This window comes from Pan paniscus, chromosome 2 (genome assembly GCF_029289425.2).
Source record: "Pan paniscus chromosome 2, NHGRI_mPanPan1-v2.0_pri, whole genome shotgun sequence".
NCBI classification, from domain to species: Eukaryota; Metazoa; Chordata; class Mammalia; order Primates; family Hominidae; genus Pan; species Pan paniscus.
This window is the reverse complement of record NC_085926.1, coordinates 72,878,745-72,896,787: the sequence shown is the minus strand read 5'-3', so window position 1 is coordinate 72,896,787 and position 18,043 is coordinate 72,878,745. Positions and strand designations below refer to the sequence as shown.

Below are 18,043 nucleotides of genomic sequence, written 5' to 3'. Positions count from 1 at the left end.
CATCTGCTTCCATGCTTGCTTTTGGCTTGCTTCCTCCTCTTATCAGGTGTTGCAATCCCAGCCAGCAAGCACACAGTATCTTTCCTTGTTGGCTGTAGACATTCCGTTAGCCATGGCAACTGTCATTTAAAGCAGAGTCTAGTTTCTTAGTCAGATGGTGCCTCCCCAGAGAATGTGTTGCTGAAAACAGGATCATTGGATCACAAGGAACTGTAGCTCTTCACTCAAATTAGACTGATTTTCAAAGAAGCTTTTCCCTTTTCTTATATTTGAGACTCTAATATAGCCAACATTTACTGAGTAGACACTGGGTTCAGGGCTTGGCACTTTTATAAGTTATATCTTTAAATCCTCTCTGTCACTTTTTGAAGCAGTGGTTAAAGCCCTTTTTATAAGACCATCCATCCATTTGTCCATCTTTCCATCCATTGTCCATCCCCCTATCCATCTATACATCCATCTTTCCTTCCACCCATTCATCCATCAAAAGAGTTTTACAGAGTGCCTTCTGTTAGTATGTACCAAATATTTCTGTAGGTGCAGAAGATCAAAGACCTTTTACATTTTTTTCTATTTTTAAAATTAAATTTTTGTAGAGAGGATCTCACTGTGTTGCCCAGGCCAGTCTTGAACTCCTGGCCTCAAGCATCCTCCCACCTCTGCCTCCCAAAATGCTGGGATTGTAGGCATGAACCACCATGCCTGGCCAAGATTAAAGATCCTTGCCCTGAGAGGGCTTACATGCTCCTGAGAAAAGCAAAAAAAAAATGAGTTAAGTGTGTAGTATTCCAACTTTGAAGATGGTAGGATATGGAAAACTAAAGCAGGGATGGGGAGCAATTATAAATACAAACACCTCACTAAACTGGCGAGTCTGAGCAAAGACATATGTTCTATTTCTTTTTTCTTTACCCATTTAACAGTTAAAGAATGGAAGGTTCAGGGGAATTTTCCTAAGGAGGTATTTTGGGAACACTTTAGGAATGTCTTCTACAAGTAGAGGAGAAAATGCTGTCACTAATATTCTAAGAAGTAGGGCAGAATGACTATTCTTTAGGAGAATCTTGGGCTTCAGTCCAGACTCCAAGATTTACCCCAGGAAAAGGATTTAGTTTTCCTCAATTTCAGTTTCCTCATTTGTAAAGAGGATGCAAATAAGCATATTCCTCAAAGAGTTGAGGAAGAGTTAATGAAATCATAAACCTAAAGATCGCAGCCTGGGTTAAGTGCAGTAGGCATTGGGTGGTCACTGGCCACCTACCATACATTCCTCTTTTTTCAGTGTTATGTCCTGAAGACATATTTTAAAGCAGCATTTCTTAAACTATTTTCAACTGTACCTCATAGTAAAAAACACATTTTCATCACAATTCTAGTTTATGCATACATAAATATATAAGACAGAAATGTCAAAAAGAATACTTGTTTTTACTAAATGCAATGCATATTTATTCTATTCTATTTCTTTTTTTAAAAAAAAGCTGATAATAATCCACTAAACTGGTTTCAGGAGTCACTGGTGGGTTATTCCTCACAATTAGGGGAAACTCAGAATAGTCAAATAGCTAACCAAAACTTAGTAAATAATATACATAGATAGGTAGGCAGACATATGGAAAAAGAAGTAAAAATGGTCCTTCCTCTATGTCCTCCACCATATTCTCTACTATTTTCTTCCCAGAGAAAACCACCAATTCCAATTATTTAAATTGATTCTGTAGGTATATACCTCTGTGTGTCTAAATAATATACCTTATCTATTAACTTCCTACCCTGGAAGAAAAGGTTTTATCTCCCTTTCACACAAATTCCCAACCCCACACATATACCTTCCCATCCCCCAATACAATAATATCAAAATATCATTTAGATCAATATACAGTATTATGATGGCCATGAAAACATTATTTCCAGTGAAGCCACAAAATGAGTAGCAATACTTTCCCTCTCTGTACAAGTGTTTTTCCTGGAATTAATGACTCTTTTTGCTGTTGTTAATTTGTTTCGGTTTTTTTGTTGTCGTTTTTTGAGATGGAGTCTCACTCTGTCACCCAGACTGGAGTGCAATGGTGCAATCTCAGCTCACTACATCTTCTGCCTCCTGGGTTCAGGTGATTCTCCTGCCTCAGCCTCCCGAGTAGCTGGGACTACAGGCATACTACACCACACTTGGCTAATTTTTGTATTTTTAGTAGAGACAGAGTTTCACCATGTTGGCCAGGCTAGTCTCAAGTGATTCATCTGCCTCGGCCTCCCAAAGTGCTGGGATTATAGGCATGAGCCACTGTGCTGGCCAGTTTTCTATGTTTATTAAAGTTTCTTCCACGACTTCCTGATTTTCTCTTCTTTTTGTTTTTCTTTTTTTTTTTGAGATGGGGTCTTGCTCTGTCACCCAGGCTGGAGCGCAATGGCGCGATCTTGGCTCACTGCAACCTCTGCCTCCCAGGTTCAAGCAATTCTCCTGCCTCAGCCTCGGGAATAGCTGGGACTACAAGCGCGTGCCACCACACCTGGCTAATTTTTTGTATTTTTAGTAGAGATGGAGTTTCACTGTGTTAGCTAGGATGGTCTTGATCTCCTGACCTCGTGATCCACCCACTTTGGCCTCCCAAAGTGCTGGGATTACAGACGTGAGCCACCGCGCCCGGCCGGCTTCCTGATTTTCTCCAACCAGGATGCTGTGCAGCTATCATCTCCTTTCCCCTGATACTCCTTTCACGCCCCCTTTGACTAGTATTCCCTGCTTCTAGGATCTCACATCTTCATGTTTCTTAATGTACTCCATTTCAGTGGAGTACATTAGACTCACAGAAGGAATTACAGAAGACTCACAGGAGGTAAATATTTTGAAGCGGTGCACATCTGAAAATGTCCTGTGACCTAGACACTTAATTTGTAGTTTGGTTGAGTATAGAATTCTAGATTGAAAATAATGTTGCCTGTGAATTTTAAAGGTATTGCTCCAATATTTTGGCACTTTGCCCACTACTGTTGAGGAGTTTGAAGCCCTTTTGATTTCCGGTTTGGGGAATGTGACTTTTTCTTCCCTTTCTGATAGCTAATATTATCTTCTATTTTACCTGTTGTTCTGAAAGTTCAGTCAATATGCCTGATACGGTATGGTTTTTTCCATCATATGTGATGTCTTCTGATGGATTCTCTCAATCTGGGAATTTATGTCTGCTTGTTCTGGGAAATTTCCTTGAATTAATTTCACTGTTGATTCCCTATCCTGTGCGTTGATTCTTCTTTCCAGAGCTCCTATTGTTCAGATGTTGGACCAGTCCTCTAAGTTTCTGATCATTTTATTGCTATTCTCCTTCTATTTAGTTTTTGTTTTTTGCTGTACTTTCAGAAAGAGTTCAATTTTCCCAATTCTTCTATTGAGTTCTATGTCTTTCTGCTGTACTTTTAATGTACAAGAGGTTTTTTTAATCCTCTAAACATTCCATTTTTGACATAGAATCCCATGCTTCTTTAATACATATTGTGTTTTATTTTATTCCTCTAGGATCCTAATAATAATTTCTTTAGAAGTTTTATTCATCTTCCATATATGATTTTCTGTAGGTTGATAAGCTCCCTTTGTTTGTTTTGAACCCTGTCTTTCCTATTAGAGGGTTTCTTCAAATGTCTAGCAATCACTGGATCTCTATTCATATTCCAGCTGTTTGGAAGTAGGTGGAGTAAGCCTGTCAGCTATGCACATCATTGGAGGAAGATCTGTGGGCCACTCTAATGGGGAATCCTTCCATGTCAGTGTTCTTAAATCTCCATAGATATGCTTCCAAATCTCTGTAATTTTCTTTGCAAGGTTCTGGGCTCTACATGGTAGAAACAGGCCTGGGGTCTTAACATTCATGTGTAAGTTTTTTACTGAATCTCATGTTTTCAACATAATATCCTTAACTGTGCCTGGATTCTCCTAGTCCAGAGACCCCCTGTTTTACTTTCTTTAGAAACTGAATTTCCAATATTTTGCCCAAGGGAGAATCAAATTCCAAGTTAAACAGTATGAAACAGGCAATCTGAAGGTGTAACTGCTTTTCAAACATAAATGTAACTACACCTCCTGATTTTAGGTTCATCTTCATTGCCATCTCCAGACATAGTGGATGCCGCTAATTCATTGGCTTTGGGGGTCTTTTTGCCATATATATCATTTGCTTCTGCGTTTTCCCCACTGCTGGTTAAAGATTTAGCTGTCTCAAGGTTGGTAAATACTATTCTGGTTGTCCTAGAATATATTTATGCTATTAAAAAAATTAATTATCAGCTAGGCATGGTGGCTCGTGCCTATAATCCCAGCACTTTGGGAGACTGAGGCGGGCAGACTGCTTGAGCCCAGGAGTTTAAGACCAGCCTGGGCAATACAGCAAGACCCTATCTCTACAAAAAAATACAAAAATTAGCCTGGCATGGTGGTGCACACCTGCAGTCCCAGCTACTCCGGAGGCTGAGATGGAAGGATCACTTGAACCCAGGAGGAGGTTGAGGCTTCAGTAAGCTGTGATCACACCACTACACTCCAGCCTGAGTGACAGAGCAAGACCCTGTCTCAAAAAAAAAAAAAAAGAATAAAATTAAAATTAACTATCAATTTTTGTATAGTTTTAGGAAAGAATGAATACAAATACAAATAATTTCCTTGCCATCTTTAATCCAACACAAGTCCAGCTGGCTAAGCTCCTCTTTCATTCTGAGAACTCCCAACATCCTTTCTTTTCTTTATTATTATTATTCTTAATTTTTGAGACAGGATCTCACTCTGTTGCCCGAGTTGGAGTGCAGTGGGGCCATCACAGCTCAACTGCAGCCTCGATCTCCTGGAGCTCAAGTGATCCTCCAAGCTTGGCCCCCCAAGGCTGCTGGGACTACAGACCTGTGCCACCACACCCGGTTAATTCTTTGTAGAGACAGGGTGTCACTTTGTTGCTCAGGCTGGTCTTGAACTCCTGGGCTCAAGTCATCTTCCCATCTTGGCCTTCTAAAGTGTTGGGATTACAGGTACGAGCCACTGTGCCCAGCCCCAACATCTTTTCAATCAAATTCTCTTCTGATTAACTCAGCCTGAATCAATTATGATCACGTTCATTTATTTTTCTTTTTTCTTAATATTTGTGCTTACTATAGCCAACATCATATATGATCACTTTCAACCAAAGAACTATGTTACAGTAAGTAATCAACATATATTATTGTGATTCTTACACTAGGCTTCGTAAGAAATATAATGACTCTTCAGTTGTAGAACCATTGCATCTATTAGCATTTACTAGCAACTATTGCAACTATTAGCATCTAATACTATGATGCTAATTATGCTGGAGTCAAAAAGACAATTCCCTACAATGTGACTGATGTTATAATAGGAGTGTTACCTGCTGGGATATGTTTACGATTGTTCATGGTTAGTTATGGCTTGGCCGACTGGGTCAAAAAAAATGATGTTGCTATTAATCAAGATAAAGTCCTTTTCAGAAAGAGAATTAACTATCTCAGTAGTTTCATGCTACATATCAGTCCTAAAAAATAGGTATAATAATAAAAATAGCATCTAACACTTCCTATGTGCCAGGCATTGTTTCCAAGGGTGTTAAATGTATTCACTAATTTGAATTTTCACAACACTATGAGATAGGCAATATTATTATTCTCTTCTTACAGATGAGTAAATGGAGGCAAGGAAAGTTGAAATTATTTCTTCTGGTTACAAAGCGGTAAGTGGTAGAAACAAGATTTAAATGTATTTGGGCTGCTTCCAGAGCCTGGGGTCTTAACAACTATACCATACTGTCTCTATATAATAATATCTCAAATTAATTTGTCTCCATTAAATGCTTCCTAATACTGTGGCTATTACATTTTCTAAAGGCCACACTTTGTATATTATCTCATATTCCTCATCTTAACAAAGTAACTGGACCTCTCTGAAGGCCTGAGAAGAAATGTTATATAACTATTCATTGTTAAGTCAAACAGATGTTTATTGTTTGCCTCCCCTTCATATCTTTCTCCATCTCCTGACAAGAGCCACTCTCCTGTGGTAAAACCCAATCCATGTGGCTTAAATGTTGTTGGCCCCTGTGGCCCATGGAGGAGAATGTGATTCAAGTCAAGCCAATCTGAGTATCCTGTCTTCCTGGACATAATGATTGGTTCAGAAATAAGCATGACTTTGGATTAGACAATGGTTTCTTAGATATGACACCAAAAGCACAACAAAAATGGAAATAGATAACTTTGAATTAAACAAAATTAAATACTTTTGTGTTGCCAATGATACTATTAAAGTGGGCCACGTACGGTGGCTCATGCCGGTAATCCCAGCACTTTGGGAGGCTGAGGCAGGTGGATCAACTGAGGTTAGGAGTTTGAGACCAGCCTGGCCAACATGGTGAAACCCCATCTCTACTAAAAATACACACAAAAAATTAGCTGGGCGTGGTGGTGGGCACCTGTAATCACAGCTACTGGGGAGGCTGAGGCAGGAGAATTGCTTGAACCCAGAAGGTAGAGGTTGCTGTGAGCCAAGATCGTGCCACTGCACTCCAGAAAACTCCATCTCAAAAAAAAAAAAAAAAAGTTAAAAGACAATCCACAGAATTCAAATTTGTCCATTTCATCTAAATTACCTAATTTATTGACATACAATTATTCATAGTATTGGTTTATAATCCTTTTATTTTGGTAATGTTGGTAGTTATGTTCCCTCTTTCCTTCCTGATTTTAGTAGTTTGAGTCTTCCCTTGTCTTCTAGCTCAGTCTACCTAAAGGTTTGTCAATTTTGTTGATCTTTTCAAAGTACCAATTTTTAGTTTTGGTGTTACTCCTCTACTGTTTTTTCTCTTCTCTGCATCATTACTTTTCAGTTGAATCTTTATTATTTCCATCCTTCTGCTTGCTTGGATTTAGTTTGCTCTTCTGAGGTGCTGTAAAGTGGAAGGTTAGGCTATTGACTTGAGGCCTTTCCTCATTTGTACTGCTGAAGTTTATAAATTTCCCTCTAAACCCTGTGTTAGGTGTCTGCCATAAGTACTGGTATGTTGTATCTTCATTTTCATTGTAGTTTCCCTTGTAGTTTCTTTTTAAAGCAATTGGCTATTTAGAAGTATGTTACTTAGGCCGGGCGCGGTGGCTCACGCCTGTAATCCTAGCACTTTGGGAGGCCGAGGCAGGTGAATCATGAGGTCAGGAGATCGAGACCATCCTGGCTAACATGGTGAAACCCCGTCTCTACTAAAAATACAAAAAATTAGCCATGTGTGGTGACGGGCACCTGTAGTCCCAGCTACTCGGCAAGCTGAGGCAGGAGAATTGGGGGTGAACCTGGGAGGCGGAGCTTGCAGTGAGCCGAGATGGAGCCACTGCACTCCAGCCTGGGGACGGTGCAAGACTCCGTCTCAAAAATAAAAAAAATAAAAAAATAAAAAATAAAGAAGTATGTTACTTAATTTCTACATTTTTGTTAACTTCCCAAATTTCTTTCTGTTATTGACTTCTAATTCCATTCCACTGTGGTCAGAGAACATACTTTGTATAACTTCAATCCTTTTATGTTTTTTACAGCTTCTTTTATGGTACAACATATGGTCCATTCTGGAGAAAGTTTCATGTGCACTCACAAGAACGTATTCTACTGGTGTTGGGTGGAGTGTCCTAAAGAAGTCGGTTGGTTCAGCTGGTTTATAGTGTTGTTCTTCTATTTCCGTGTTGACATTTAGCCTAGTTGTTCAATCCATTATTGAAAGTAAGGCAGCTGGGTGCAGTGGCTCATGCCTGTAATCCTAGCACTTTGGGAGGCTGAGGCAGGTGGATCACTTGAGCCCAGGGGTTCGAGACCAGCCTGGGCAACAGGGTGAAACCCCATCTCTACAAAAAGTATGAAAATTAGTTGGGCTTGTTGGTGCACACCTGTAGTCCCAGCTACTTGACAGGCTGAGGTGGGAGGATCACCTGAGCCTGGGAGGTCAAGGCTGCAGTGAGCCATGATCATACCACTGTACTCTAGCCTGGGTGACAGAGTGAAACCCTGTGTCAAAAAAAAAAAAAAAGAAGAAGAAAAAGAAAAAGAGGGGCACTTATATCTCCTACTACTGTTGATGAATTGCTTATTTATATCTTTTTTTTTTTTTGAGACAGGGTTTCACTCCTGTTACCCAGGCTGAAGTGCAGTGGCATGATCTTGGCCCACTGCAATCTCCGCCTCCTAGGCTCAAGCAATTCTCCTGCCTCAGTCTCCTGAGTAGCTGGGACTATAGGCACATGCCACCACGCCCAGCTAATTTTTGTGTTTTTAGGAGAGATGAGGTTTCACCATGTTGGCCAGGCTGTTCTTGAACTCCTGAGCTCAAGTGATCTGCCCGCCTCAGCTAGAATTACAGGCATGAACACCTCCTATAGAGAGCACACAGTTCGACTGTATTCTTTATCAACTATAACTTGCAACTCTGTTTTTTTTTGTTTTTTTGAGATGGAGTTTTGCCCTTTTTGCCCAAGCTAGAGTGCAATGACGCAATGTCAACTCACTGCACCCTCTGCTTCCTGGGTTCAAGTGATTCTCCTGGCTCACCCTCTCGAGTAGCTGGGATTACAGGTGCACGCCACCACGCCCAGCTAATTTTGTATTTTTAGTACAGACGCCATTTCACCATGTTGGCCAGGCTGGTTTTGAACTTCTGACCTCAGGTGATCCACCTGCCTTGGCCTCCCAAAGTGCTGGGATTACAGGCATGAGCCACTGCACCTGGCCTGCAACTCTGTGTTTTTATTTGATTGTTGAATCCATTCACATTCAATGCTATTATTTATATAGCCGAATTTATGTCTGCCATTTTACTATTTGTTTTCTATATGTCTCATATTTTTGTTGTTCCTCTATTCTTTCTTTTCTGCTTTATTTTGCATTAAGTGAATATTTTCTTTTTTCTTTTTTTGGGGGGGGTACCAAATTTCTTTATTTGAAGGAATGGTACACATCAAAGAACTTAAGTGGATGTTTTGGTACAACTTATAGAAAAAGTAAAGGAAACCCCAACATGCATGCACTGCCTTGGTGACCAGGGAAGTCACCCCATGGCTATGGGGAAATTAGCCTGAGGCTTAGCTTTCGTTATCACTGTCTCCCAGGGTGTGCTTGTCAAAGAGATATTCTGCCGAGCCAGATTCGGGTGCTCCCATCTTGCACAAGTTGGTAACGTGGCCACCCAATTCTTTGATGGCTTTCACCTGCTCATTCAGGTAATGTGTCTCAATGAAGTCACACAAATGGGGGTCATTTTTGTCACTGGCCAGTTTGTGCAGTTCCAGTAGTGACTGACTCACATTTTTTTTCCCCCAAATGTAATGCACACTCCATCGCATTCAGCCCGCTCTCCCAGTCGTCACAGTCTGGTTTCTTGATATCCTGAAGGAAGATTCGGCCACCTCGTTGGTTCTGCAACGTCATCAGTTTCTCGGCATGTTCCCTCTCCTCATGAGATTGGTGAAGAAAGTATTTGGCAAAGTTCTTCAAAGCCACATCATCGCGGTCAAAGTAGTAAGACATGGACAGGTAAACGCAGGAGGCGTAGAGCTCCAGGTTGATCTGGCGGTTGATGACGGCCTCTGAGTCCTGGTGGTAGCTCTGGCGCACCTGCGAGGTGGGCGCGGTCGTCATGGTGGCGGCTAAGGAGAGGCGGCGGTGGCTGCGCGGCGCTGGAGCGGCGGCGGGCCTTGGGGCGGTACCGAGGGCGCGGTGAAGAGGTGACGGAGGACTGGCTATGGGCGGCCGGCCGGGATGGGGCACGAACGCCGGGTTCCGTGCAAGCACTGTTGAAGCAGGAAACCCCGACGACTCCCGGCGAGGAACGTCTGGCAAAGTGAATATGTTCTAATAGAGCATTTTAATTTATTTTTTTCATGGTTTTTTTTTTTTTGAGTTATTTCCTCAGTGGAGCACAAATTGCCCCCACAGTCTGATCCAATGAAATTAAGGACAATTTGAATTTTTGAGGCTAGTCTGTGATATCTGTTATGACTCCAGGAGGGCACGTTTTACCTGCATTGTCCTCTGGCTCTCCCTTGTAAACTAACTGGCCTATGGTTTAGCTTGCTGTTCTCATTAAGTTGCAAGCCTCCTCTTAATTAAGAAACACCCTGGCTTCTAGGCCACACCTCCATGGAATTTAGGCTCTGCAACACATAGCTAGCTAGTAGCAATAAGAAATGCTGATGGCCTGTGCCTCCCAAGGAGATACCATGTTCCTCAACTGGGAGCTGGAGAGAGAGGAATCCCTGTGTTCTTGAATGAACTACCTGAAGGTGAATTTTTATCACCCTGAACTGGAAGGGGGAAGGAGGGAGGCTGTGGTTCAGATGTCACAGATTCTCACTCTTCTTACCAAGTTTTAGTAGATTTTCTTGAATAAATGTTCCTTCATTTGCCTAGGTCCTTAGGACAATTTCCAAAGTATTTAGATAGTTATTTTAAAAATTATTTTCACAAGTTATGCTTGTTTCACTGGGGAGCAATTCCACAGGGCTCCTAATGTCACCATTTTGGAAGTTGCTACCTTGCCATGCTCTTTTTCTGCCGTAGCTGCTAAGCTGCTAGAATTTGGATTTCAGGCTGCGTCAAGCAATCATTATGCTTATGGAGTAGCCTTGCAAGGGACTGAAAGAGAGAGACAGAGTCCTGATGACATTATGTTAGCCTCTGGATCTAGCTGTGCTTGGAATCAGCCCTACAGTGTGGACTTTGCAGTTAGATAAGCCAATAAATTAATTTCCTTCTTTGCTAGTTGGAGTTGAGTTTCTCTCACATATAACCAAGAATTGTAGCTAATATCCTGAATGTCAAACTTTTAATAGTGTATGAGTAAATGATAAGTACTGTGGAAAGCTTGTTCAACAAAATTGGTATCTAAGGTCATTTCATGTAATCATTTAGGTGGCTAATCTCATCCAAATAATTTATGGCCTCTTGGTGCTTGATGAAATGTATAAACATCATTTACGGTGATTCTAATTGATGTTCCCCTTAATAAGGGTTTTTAATATATTCCTATATGTGTGTCAATATTTGTTAATATCCAAAGGGTTTGTTGCAAGGATGTCTCAATGTTAATTGCAAATACTGAGGTGTAATATTAATAATAATATAGAGGTCTGACCTTAATTACAAAAAGTTCTAAAAAGTATGATAAGCTTCCTTTTTCCATTAGCCTACAGCTAACTCATGAAGACATCATTGGTAAGCATGCAGATTTCAAAACATTAGAACCAGTTACTGGTCTCTTTAACAAGCCGTAAGTAGAAAAGAGAAGATTATACATTGTTGCTTTCACTACATAAAATAAAGATTTATCTTTATTTGGCATGGTAGTCCTTTGAAATATTAAGGAGTGGGACAAGTTACTTGGAAATATGGAGTCAGAAAACTTTCAGAATACATTTACAGGTTAAAGCTATAACTAATTTGGCCAGGTGCTGTGGCTCACACCTGTAATCCCAGCACTTTAGGAGGCCTAGGAAGGAGGATCACTTGAGCCCAGGAGTTTGAGACCAGCCTGGGCAACATGGTGAGACTCTTGTCTCTACAAAAATTTTAAAAATTAGCTGGGCATGGTGGTGTGTACCTGTGGTCCCAGCTACTCAGGAGGCTTAGGTGGGAGGATCACTTGAGCCCAGGAGGTTGCGCTGCAGTGATCCATGATTGCACCACTGCACTCTAGCCTGGGCAACAGAGTGAGACCCTCTCTAACTCCTTCCTTAAATATGGCTATCTATTGTGAATGTCGGGAGCAAAAAAGACATCAGACATTATCCTAACCTTGGAGCTTATTAAAACTTGGTAAAAACAAAAACAAAAACATTTATCCCTGCATACAACTTTACCCTACCTCAAATTACCATATTGGGTACCACTTACTAATAATGTCTCTAAAGGTTCCGCAATCCAGTGATGTCTGTCATATTTTACCTATCTCTAGGATTCCCAGAAGACCACAGTTATTGAGGAGAGAAATCTTCATAATTAAACAGGCACAGCGTGTAACAAAATGTACAGATCTATTATAAAATCTCACTACTTCCAATTAATTGGGGGAAAGGTGATGTGAATTCATACAACTCAATTACTCTTACAGATGTAAAGGATTTCTGGCCTGTACTAAGAAAAGAAAAGTATTCCAGAATCAATTTTAACGAACACATTTGATTTATTTGTAATTGGCATATTGTTTTAAATATTTTAAGCTTCTGAATTACCTGAAATATGCATTTTAGAACGCTTAACCAAGCCATCTGCAGTTTAGTTTGCATTCATAATGATCCCATGTCATAGGACCATTAGTCACAGAAGTAGAGGAGTAAATGTCCACTGATTTGTAGGAGTTCATAAATTTTGAATTGGTGGGATCTGAATCACACTAATTGTACTTGAGAACCTAATTGGCTTGAGTTGCAAAGACTTATGCTCTGATATTATTCAGATAGTAAAATCTTAGTTGAGAAAGGGTCTCTTCCACAGTTTTGGGTAGATGACAGCCTCTTAGAAAATGGGTGGGACCATGGTCCTCAGTCAACTGACTACCTGATAGAATGTTTGCACTTTAGGATCTCCATTTTCTCTGTGCTCCTGAGGCAGCACACCTGATATGGTTTTATAGAGATGAATTCCAAGGAAAACACAACCTAGACTTTAAAATTACCCTCAAGATCAATACATCTCACTGATGCCCAAAAATGCCATGTTCATAATCTGCTGTTGTGATATACAACTAGGAAAAGGTAAATGTCCTGTCAACCACAATCTCTCTTTATTATTTTTAAAGAGGGCTCGTTTCCATTATCAGAAGCAGATAAGGAATGCCAGCACCCATTTGTCATTCAAAACCAAGCACCTACTTAGCTGGGAAAGAATTAAGGCCATTAGGTGATGAATTTGTTTTTTTTAAATAATGGTAATAAAGTCACAATTCAAGGTCAACAAAAATTCAAATGTAGTTCCATTGGGTAGCTAATATTTTGGATAGAATGGGAAGACCATTTCCCAACATTACCTTTGGTTTTCTAATACTTATTTTTTGCAAAAATGGAGACAAGAAACAGAAACCTAACATTTTCTCTCACCTCAAAGAGTAATCAGTTTTTATATCACCAACCTAGAGATTTTCATTTCAATTGGAGGGAGTCTTTTCCTACCCCAGTTTTTATGCGATTATATATAAAGGTCTGTGACATGTGAAGAATAGATGACGTGGCCAGGCGCAGTGGCTCATGCCTGTAATCTCAGCACTTTGGGAGGCCGAGGCGGGTGGATCACCTGAAGTCAGGAGTTCAAGATCAGCCTGACCAACATGGTGAAACCCTGTCTCCACTAAAAACACAAAAATTAGCAGGGCATGGTGGTATGCGCCAAAATCCCCCCTACTTGGGGGACTGAGGCAGGAGAATTGTTTGAATCCAGGAGGTGGAGGTTGCAGTGAGCTGAGATTGTGCCACTGCACTCCAGCCTGGGTGACAGAGTGAGACTCTGTCTCAAAAAAAAAAAAAAAAAGGAAAAGAAAAATAGATGACGTAATGAGCAAGTGAGCTTGGGCAGCTGATCGCTGCCAACAATTCATCCAGGGTTTATTCTGCTCACAGGTCTCTGCGTAGGAAATGCCAAAAGGGCTACTCCCCAGTTAGTGTTTCCAGACCCGATAGATGTGAAGATTCCTTCTGCTTGAGTATCCTCAGCCACCTCAAAATCAAAGTATGACCCAAATTAAACTCATTTGACCCCTTTACCAAAACTGCTTTTCCCTGTCTTTTCTATCCCTAAATGATTCTGCCATTTATTTCTTAGGTTGAGCCATAAGAAATTGCCTTTTTGTAGGTCATTAATGGTTGAATATTGGCAATTTCAAATAGATCAACCTTAACAGTTGTTCAGGTTAAAAAAAAACGTAAAATCCTTTTCATGTCACTCCCCCTTCAACTCTTACAGCGAGCCAATCATGAAGGTTGGTAAATTCTGTTTCAGGCAGGTCCATTATCCATCTCTAAGGCAACCATCAAAGCCCAAACCAAGTTAGTGAGCTGGCTTCACCAACCCTGTCCGCGCTGCCATAAACCAGAGTGTCTTCTTTAAAACACAAGTTAGAACATGCCACTTGCTGCAAAAAATCATCCAGTGGCTTCCCACTCCCCTTAAGAAAGGGACTTGGGCTGAGTGCTGTGGCTCTCATCTGTAATTCCAGCACTGTGGGAGGTCAAGGTAGGAGGACTGCTTGAGCCCAGGAGTATGTGAGGAGTATGTGACCAGGCTGGCAACATAGCAAGACATCATCTCTACAAAAAATAAAAAAATTAGCTAAGCATGGTGGCTCACACCTGTAGTCCCAGCTACTTGTGAGGCTCGGGTGGGAGGATCACTTAAGCCCAGGAGTTGGAGGCTGCAGTAAGCCATGACTGCACCACTGCACTCCAGCAGGGGCGACAGAGAGTGACCTTATCTCTTAAAAAAAAAAAAAAGAAAAAAAAAGACAAAGACCAGACACTTCTAGATGGCTTGCTGAGCCTGCAAGCTCCAGTCTCTGCTGATTGCTTCGTTCTCATCTCACTTTCTATTTTTTGGTTACTATGACCTTCTTTTATTTTCTTAAACATGGCCCTTCCCACCTTAGGGCCTTTGTATATACTGTTCCATCTGCCTGGACCCCTCTTTTCTCTCGTTACCCCCAAGGCCCTTGTCACCTAGTAACCCTTACTTCTCCTTCATTCATGTCTGCATAAATGCCACTGCTGGACAGGCATGGTGGCTCATGCCTGTAATCCTACTACTTTGGGAGGCCAAGGCGAGAGGATCACTTAAGCACAGGAGTTCAAGATCAGCCTGAGCAATATAGCGAGACCCCATCTCCACAAAAAAATATGCCACTGCCTCAGGAGAACCTTCTATGATCTCTCTCAGACCAGGATGGAACCCCATGTTACATACATCCATGAGATTATCTCCTCTTAGTACTGGTCATACTTCTAATTATTTGTTCAAGGCCCTACTAGACTCAACCTTCAAGGAAACAGGACCATGGCTGTCTTATTACCATGTCATCATCACTGAGCCAGGGCCCAGCACCCTAGTGGGCACTCAACAAATGTCTACTGAAGGCATGAATCCCTCACAAAAATTAAGGCAGCAACTGACAATTCAAAGTTGCTATCCCTGTGCAATATTATTCTCACTTTTGAAATATCTTTTTCTATTGAATATTTTTATTATTATTTGATTTTTAAAATTTTATTTCTTTATTTACTTTTTTGAGACACGGTCTCACTGTGTCAGGTAGGCTGGAGTGTGATGGTGTGATCATGGCTTACTGCAGCCTCAACCTCTTGAGCTCAGATGATCCTCCCACCTCAGCCTCCCAAGTAGCTGGGACTACAGGCATGCGCCACCATGCCCAGGTAATTTTTTTTTTGAGATGCAGTTTCGCTCTTGTTGCCCAGGCTGGAGTGCAGTGGCGTGATCTTGGCTCACTGCAACCTCTGCCTCCTGGGTTCAAGCGATTTTCTTGCCTCAGCCTCCTGAGTAGCTGGGATTACAGACATACACCACCAATCCTGGCTAATTTTTGTATTTTTAGTAGAGACAGGGTTTCACCATGTTGGCCAGGCTGGTCTTGAACTCCTAACCTCAGGTGACTCACTCGCCTCAGCCTCCCAAAGTGCTGGGATTATAGGCCTAAGCCACCACACCCCGCCTAATTTTTGTATTTTTTGTAGAGATGGGATTTCACCATGTTGCCCAGGCTGGTCTCAAACTCCTGTGCTCAAGTGATCCGCCTGCCTTGGCCTCCCCAAGTACTGGGATTATAGGTGTGAGCTGCCATGCCGGCCTCAAGATTTTAAAAAAGCAACCAAAAACATGCAATTTAAAAATTCATTAAACTAAAAGAGTAAACCAAAATTCTGGACCCTTTTGGAATGATAGCCTAGTATGGCCATAACTAGTAGTTGTTATTGTTATAAGAGAAATAACAATAATCCAGGCTAATATTTATTGAGGGCCAGCTATGTGCCAAGCCTATGGATAAAACTGAAGTTAGTAAAGTTGGGGGATTTAACGAGGTTCACAGGAGCCAGTAAATAATGGAACCATAGTCACAAAGACCAATGATCCAAGACAGGATTTGAATGCTCACAGTCCCTCAGTCTTTCGGTATGACAACCTCCAGAACACAGGGATCCTCTCTACATGCTGCAGACTTAGAGCATCAGCTCCAGAATCCAAGAGACACAGGTTTTCAGCTGTTAAGTTAAATGTTTCTACACACATCTCAGCTAATTTTACCTTATTTCCAGGAGCAAGCTACAACTTATTAAAAACAGGTGTTCCTACCGGAAGAAAGAGTCTCTGGGCAGCACAGGGTTTGAACAATTTCTTCCACTCCTGAGGGTTTCCAACAGAAAATGTGATGGGGTAGATTCTGTGCTCAAACTTCTTTGTATATGAGTCAGGCCACTGGCGTAACTGAAAAACATGGAAAGCAAGGGAAGGGTGATTAGGCCCTAGGAAATATGGAAAATGCCTGCGAAGCTTCTGGATGGTCAAATGGAAATTATTCAGGCAACTTACACAGAAAGTCTAACTTCATCACCACTATGAATGTTCACTAAATGAAAGAGTATTTGCTCCTACTAAAATTGCTAAGATTTTAAAAAATAACATTCACCGTTGGCAACAGTGTTGAGAAACTGCAGAGGGGAGTATAGATTTGAACAAACTTCCAAAAGGGCAACTTGGAAACTGGTAACAACACCCCAAAAGACAGAGGTACAAGGACATTCACCACAACCTAGTTTGTAATAACAAGACTTGAGAACTTTGCAGCTTGGAAGGAGGAAAAAAACCCAACAAACTTGGGAACAATCAAAATGTCCAATAATAAGGAATTGGGACAATTAAGTATGACAGAACTATATAATAAAATAATGTACAGTTAGAGGGACCAGGGATGGTGGCTCATGCCTGTAATCCCAGCACTTTGGGAGGCTGAAGTGGGTGGATCTCTTTAGGCCAGAAGTTTGAGACCAGCCTGGCCAACACAGCAAAACCCCATCTCTACTAAAAAACACAAAAATTAGCTGGGCATGGTGGCACATGCCTGTAGTCCCAGCTACTCGGGAGGCTGAGACACGAGAATTGCTTTGAACCGGGGAAGCGGAGGTTGCAGTGAGATCGTGCCACAGTACTCCAGCCTGGGTGACAGAGCGAGACTGTGTCTCAAAAAAATAAAATTAAATTTAATTTAATTTAAAAAGAAAAACAGAATAATGTACAGTTAGAATAAAGTAGATGTCTTTTGTGTTATTTGTGGCAGGCTGGATTTGGCTCTTGTACTCCCATAGTTTGCTGACCTCAGTTCTATATCATTGTCACTAATGACTGCATTGTATTCTGTTATGTAGATATGTACTGACATGGAAAACAGTTATAACGTATAGTTGGGTTTTGGAAAAAGCAAAGTGCAAAAAAACTATAATTTTTTTTTTTATTATTTCTTCACTACTGTCTGAATGAATGGTTCTGTCTTATAGGAAAAAATATATGCATGAGGCTGGGCGTGGTGGCTCACACCTGTAATCTCAGCACTTTGGGAGGCCCAGGCAGGGGGATCACTTGAGGTCAGGAGTTTGAGACCAGCCTGGCCAACATGGCGAAACCCCGTCTCTACTAAAAATACAAAAATTAGCTGGCGTGGTGGTGGGCGCCTGTAATCCCAGCTACTTCAGGAGGCTGAGGCAGGAGAATCACTTGAATCCGGGAGGCAGAGGTGGAGGTTGCAGTGAGCTGAGATCATGCCACTGCACTCCAGTCTGACGGACAGAGTGAGACTCTGACTAAAAAAAAAAAAAATACATATATATATATATATATATATATATATGCATGTACATTTTATATGTAAAGAAAAACCTAGATGGATATGCACCAAATTATTAAAAGTGGGCACTCTATAGCTGGTGATGGTGGTTTCATTTCCTCGGGCTACATTTCCATATTCTTTAGAATTTT

General features: G+C 41.2%; 1 protein-coding gene and 1 pseudogene across 5 annotated transcripts in view; both read right to left on the bottom strand.

The window, feature by feature from the left end:
* GXYLT2 (glucoside xylosyltransferase 2) overlaps positions 1-18,043 on the bottom strand; it is a 92,944-nt gene that overhangs the window by 42,350 nt on the left and 32,551 nt on the right. For 4 of the 5 annotated variants that reach the window (XM_034956896.3, XM_034956895.3, XM_034956892.3 and 1 more), the window contains exon 3: positions 16,367-16,498. The exons of the other annotated variant lie outside the window; for it this stretch is intronic. In XM_034956896.3, the coding sequence (XP_034812787.2) occupies positions 16,367-16,498 (132 nt within the window). The remainder of the gene's footprint in view (positions 1-16,366; positions 16,499-18,043) is intronic. 5 annotated transcript variants of the gene reach the window in all.
* On the bottom strand, positions 8,942-14,721 carry LOC134729995 (ferritin heavy chain-like; annotated as a pseudogene).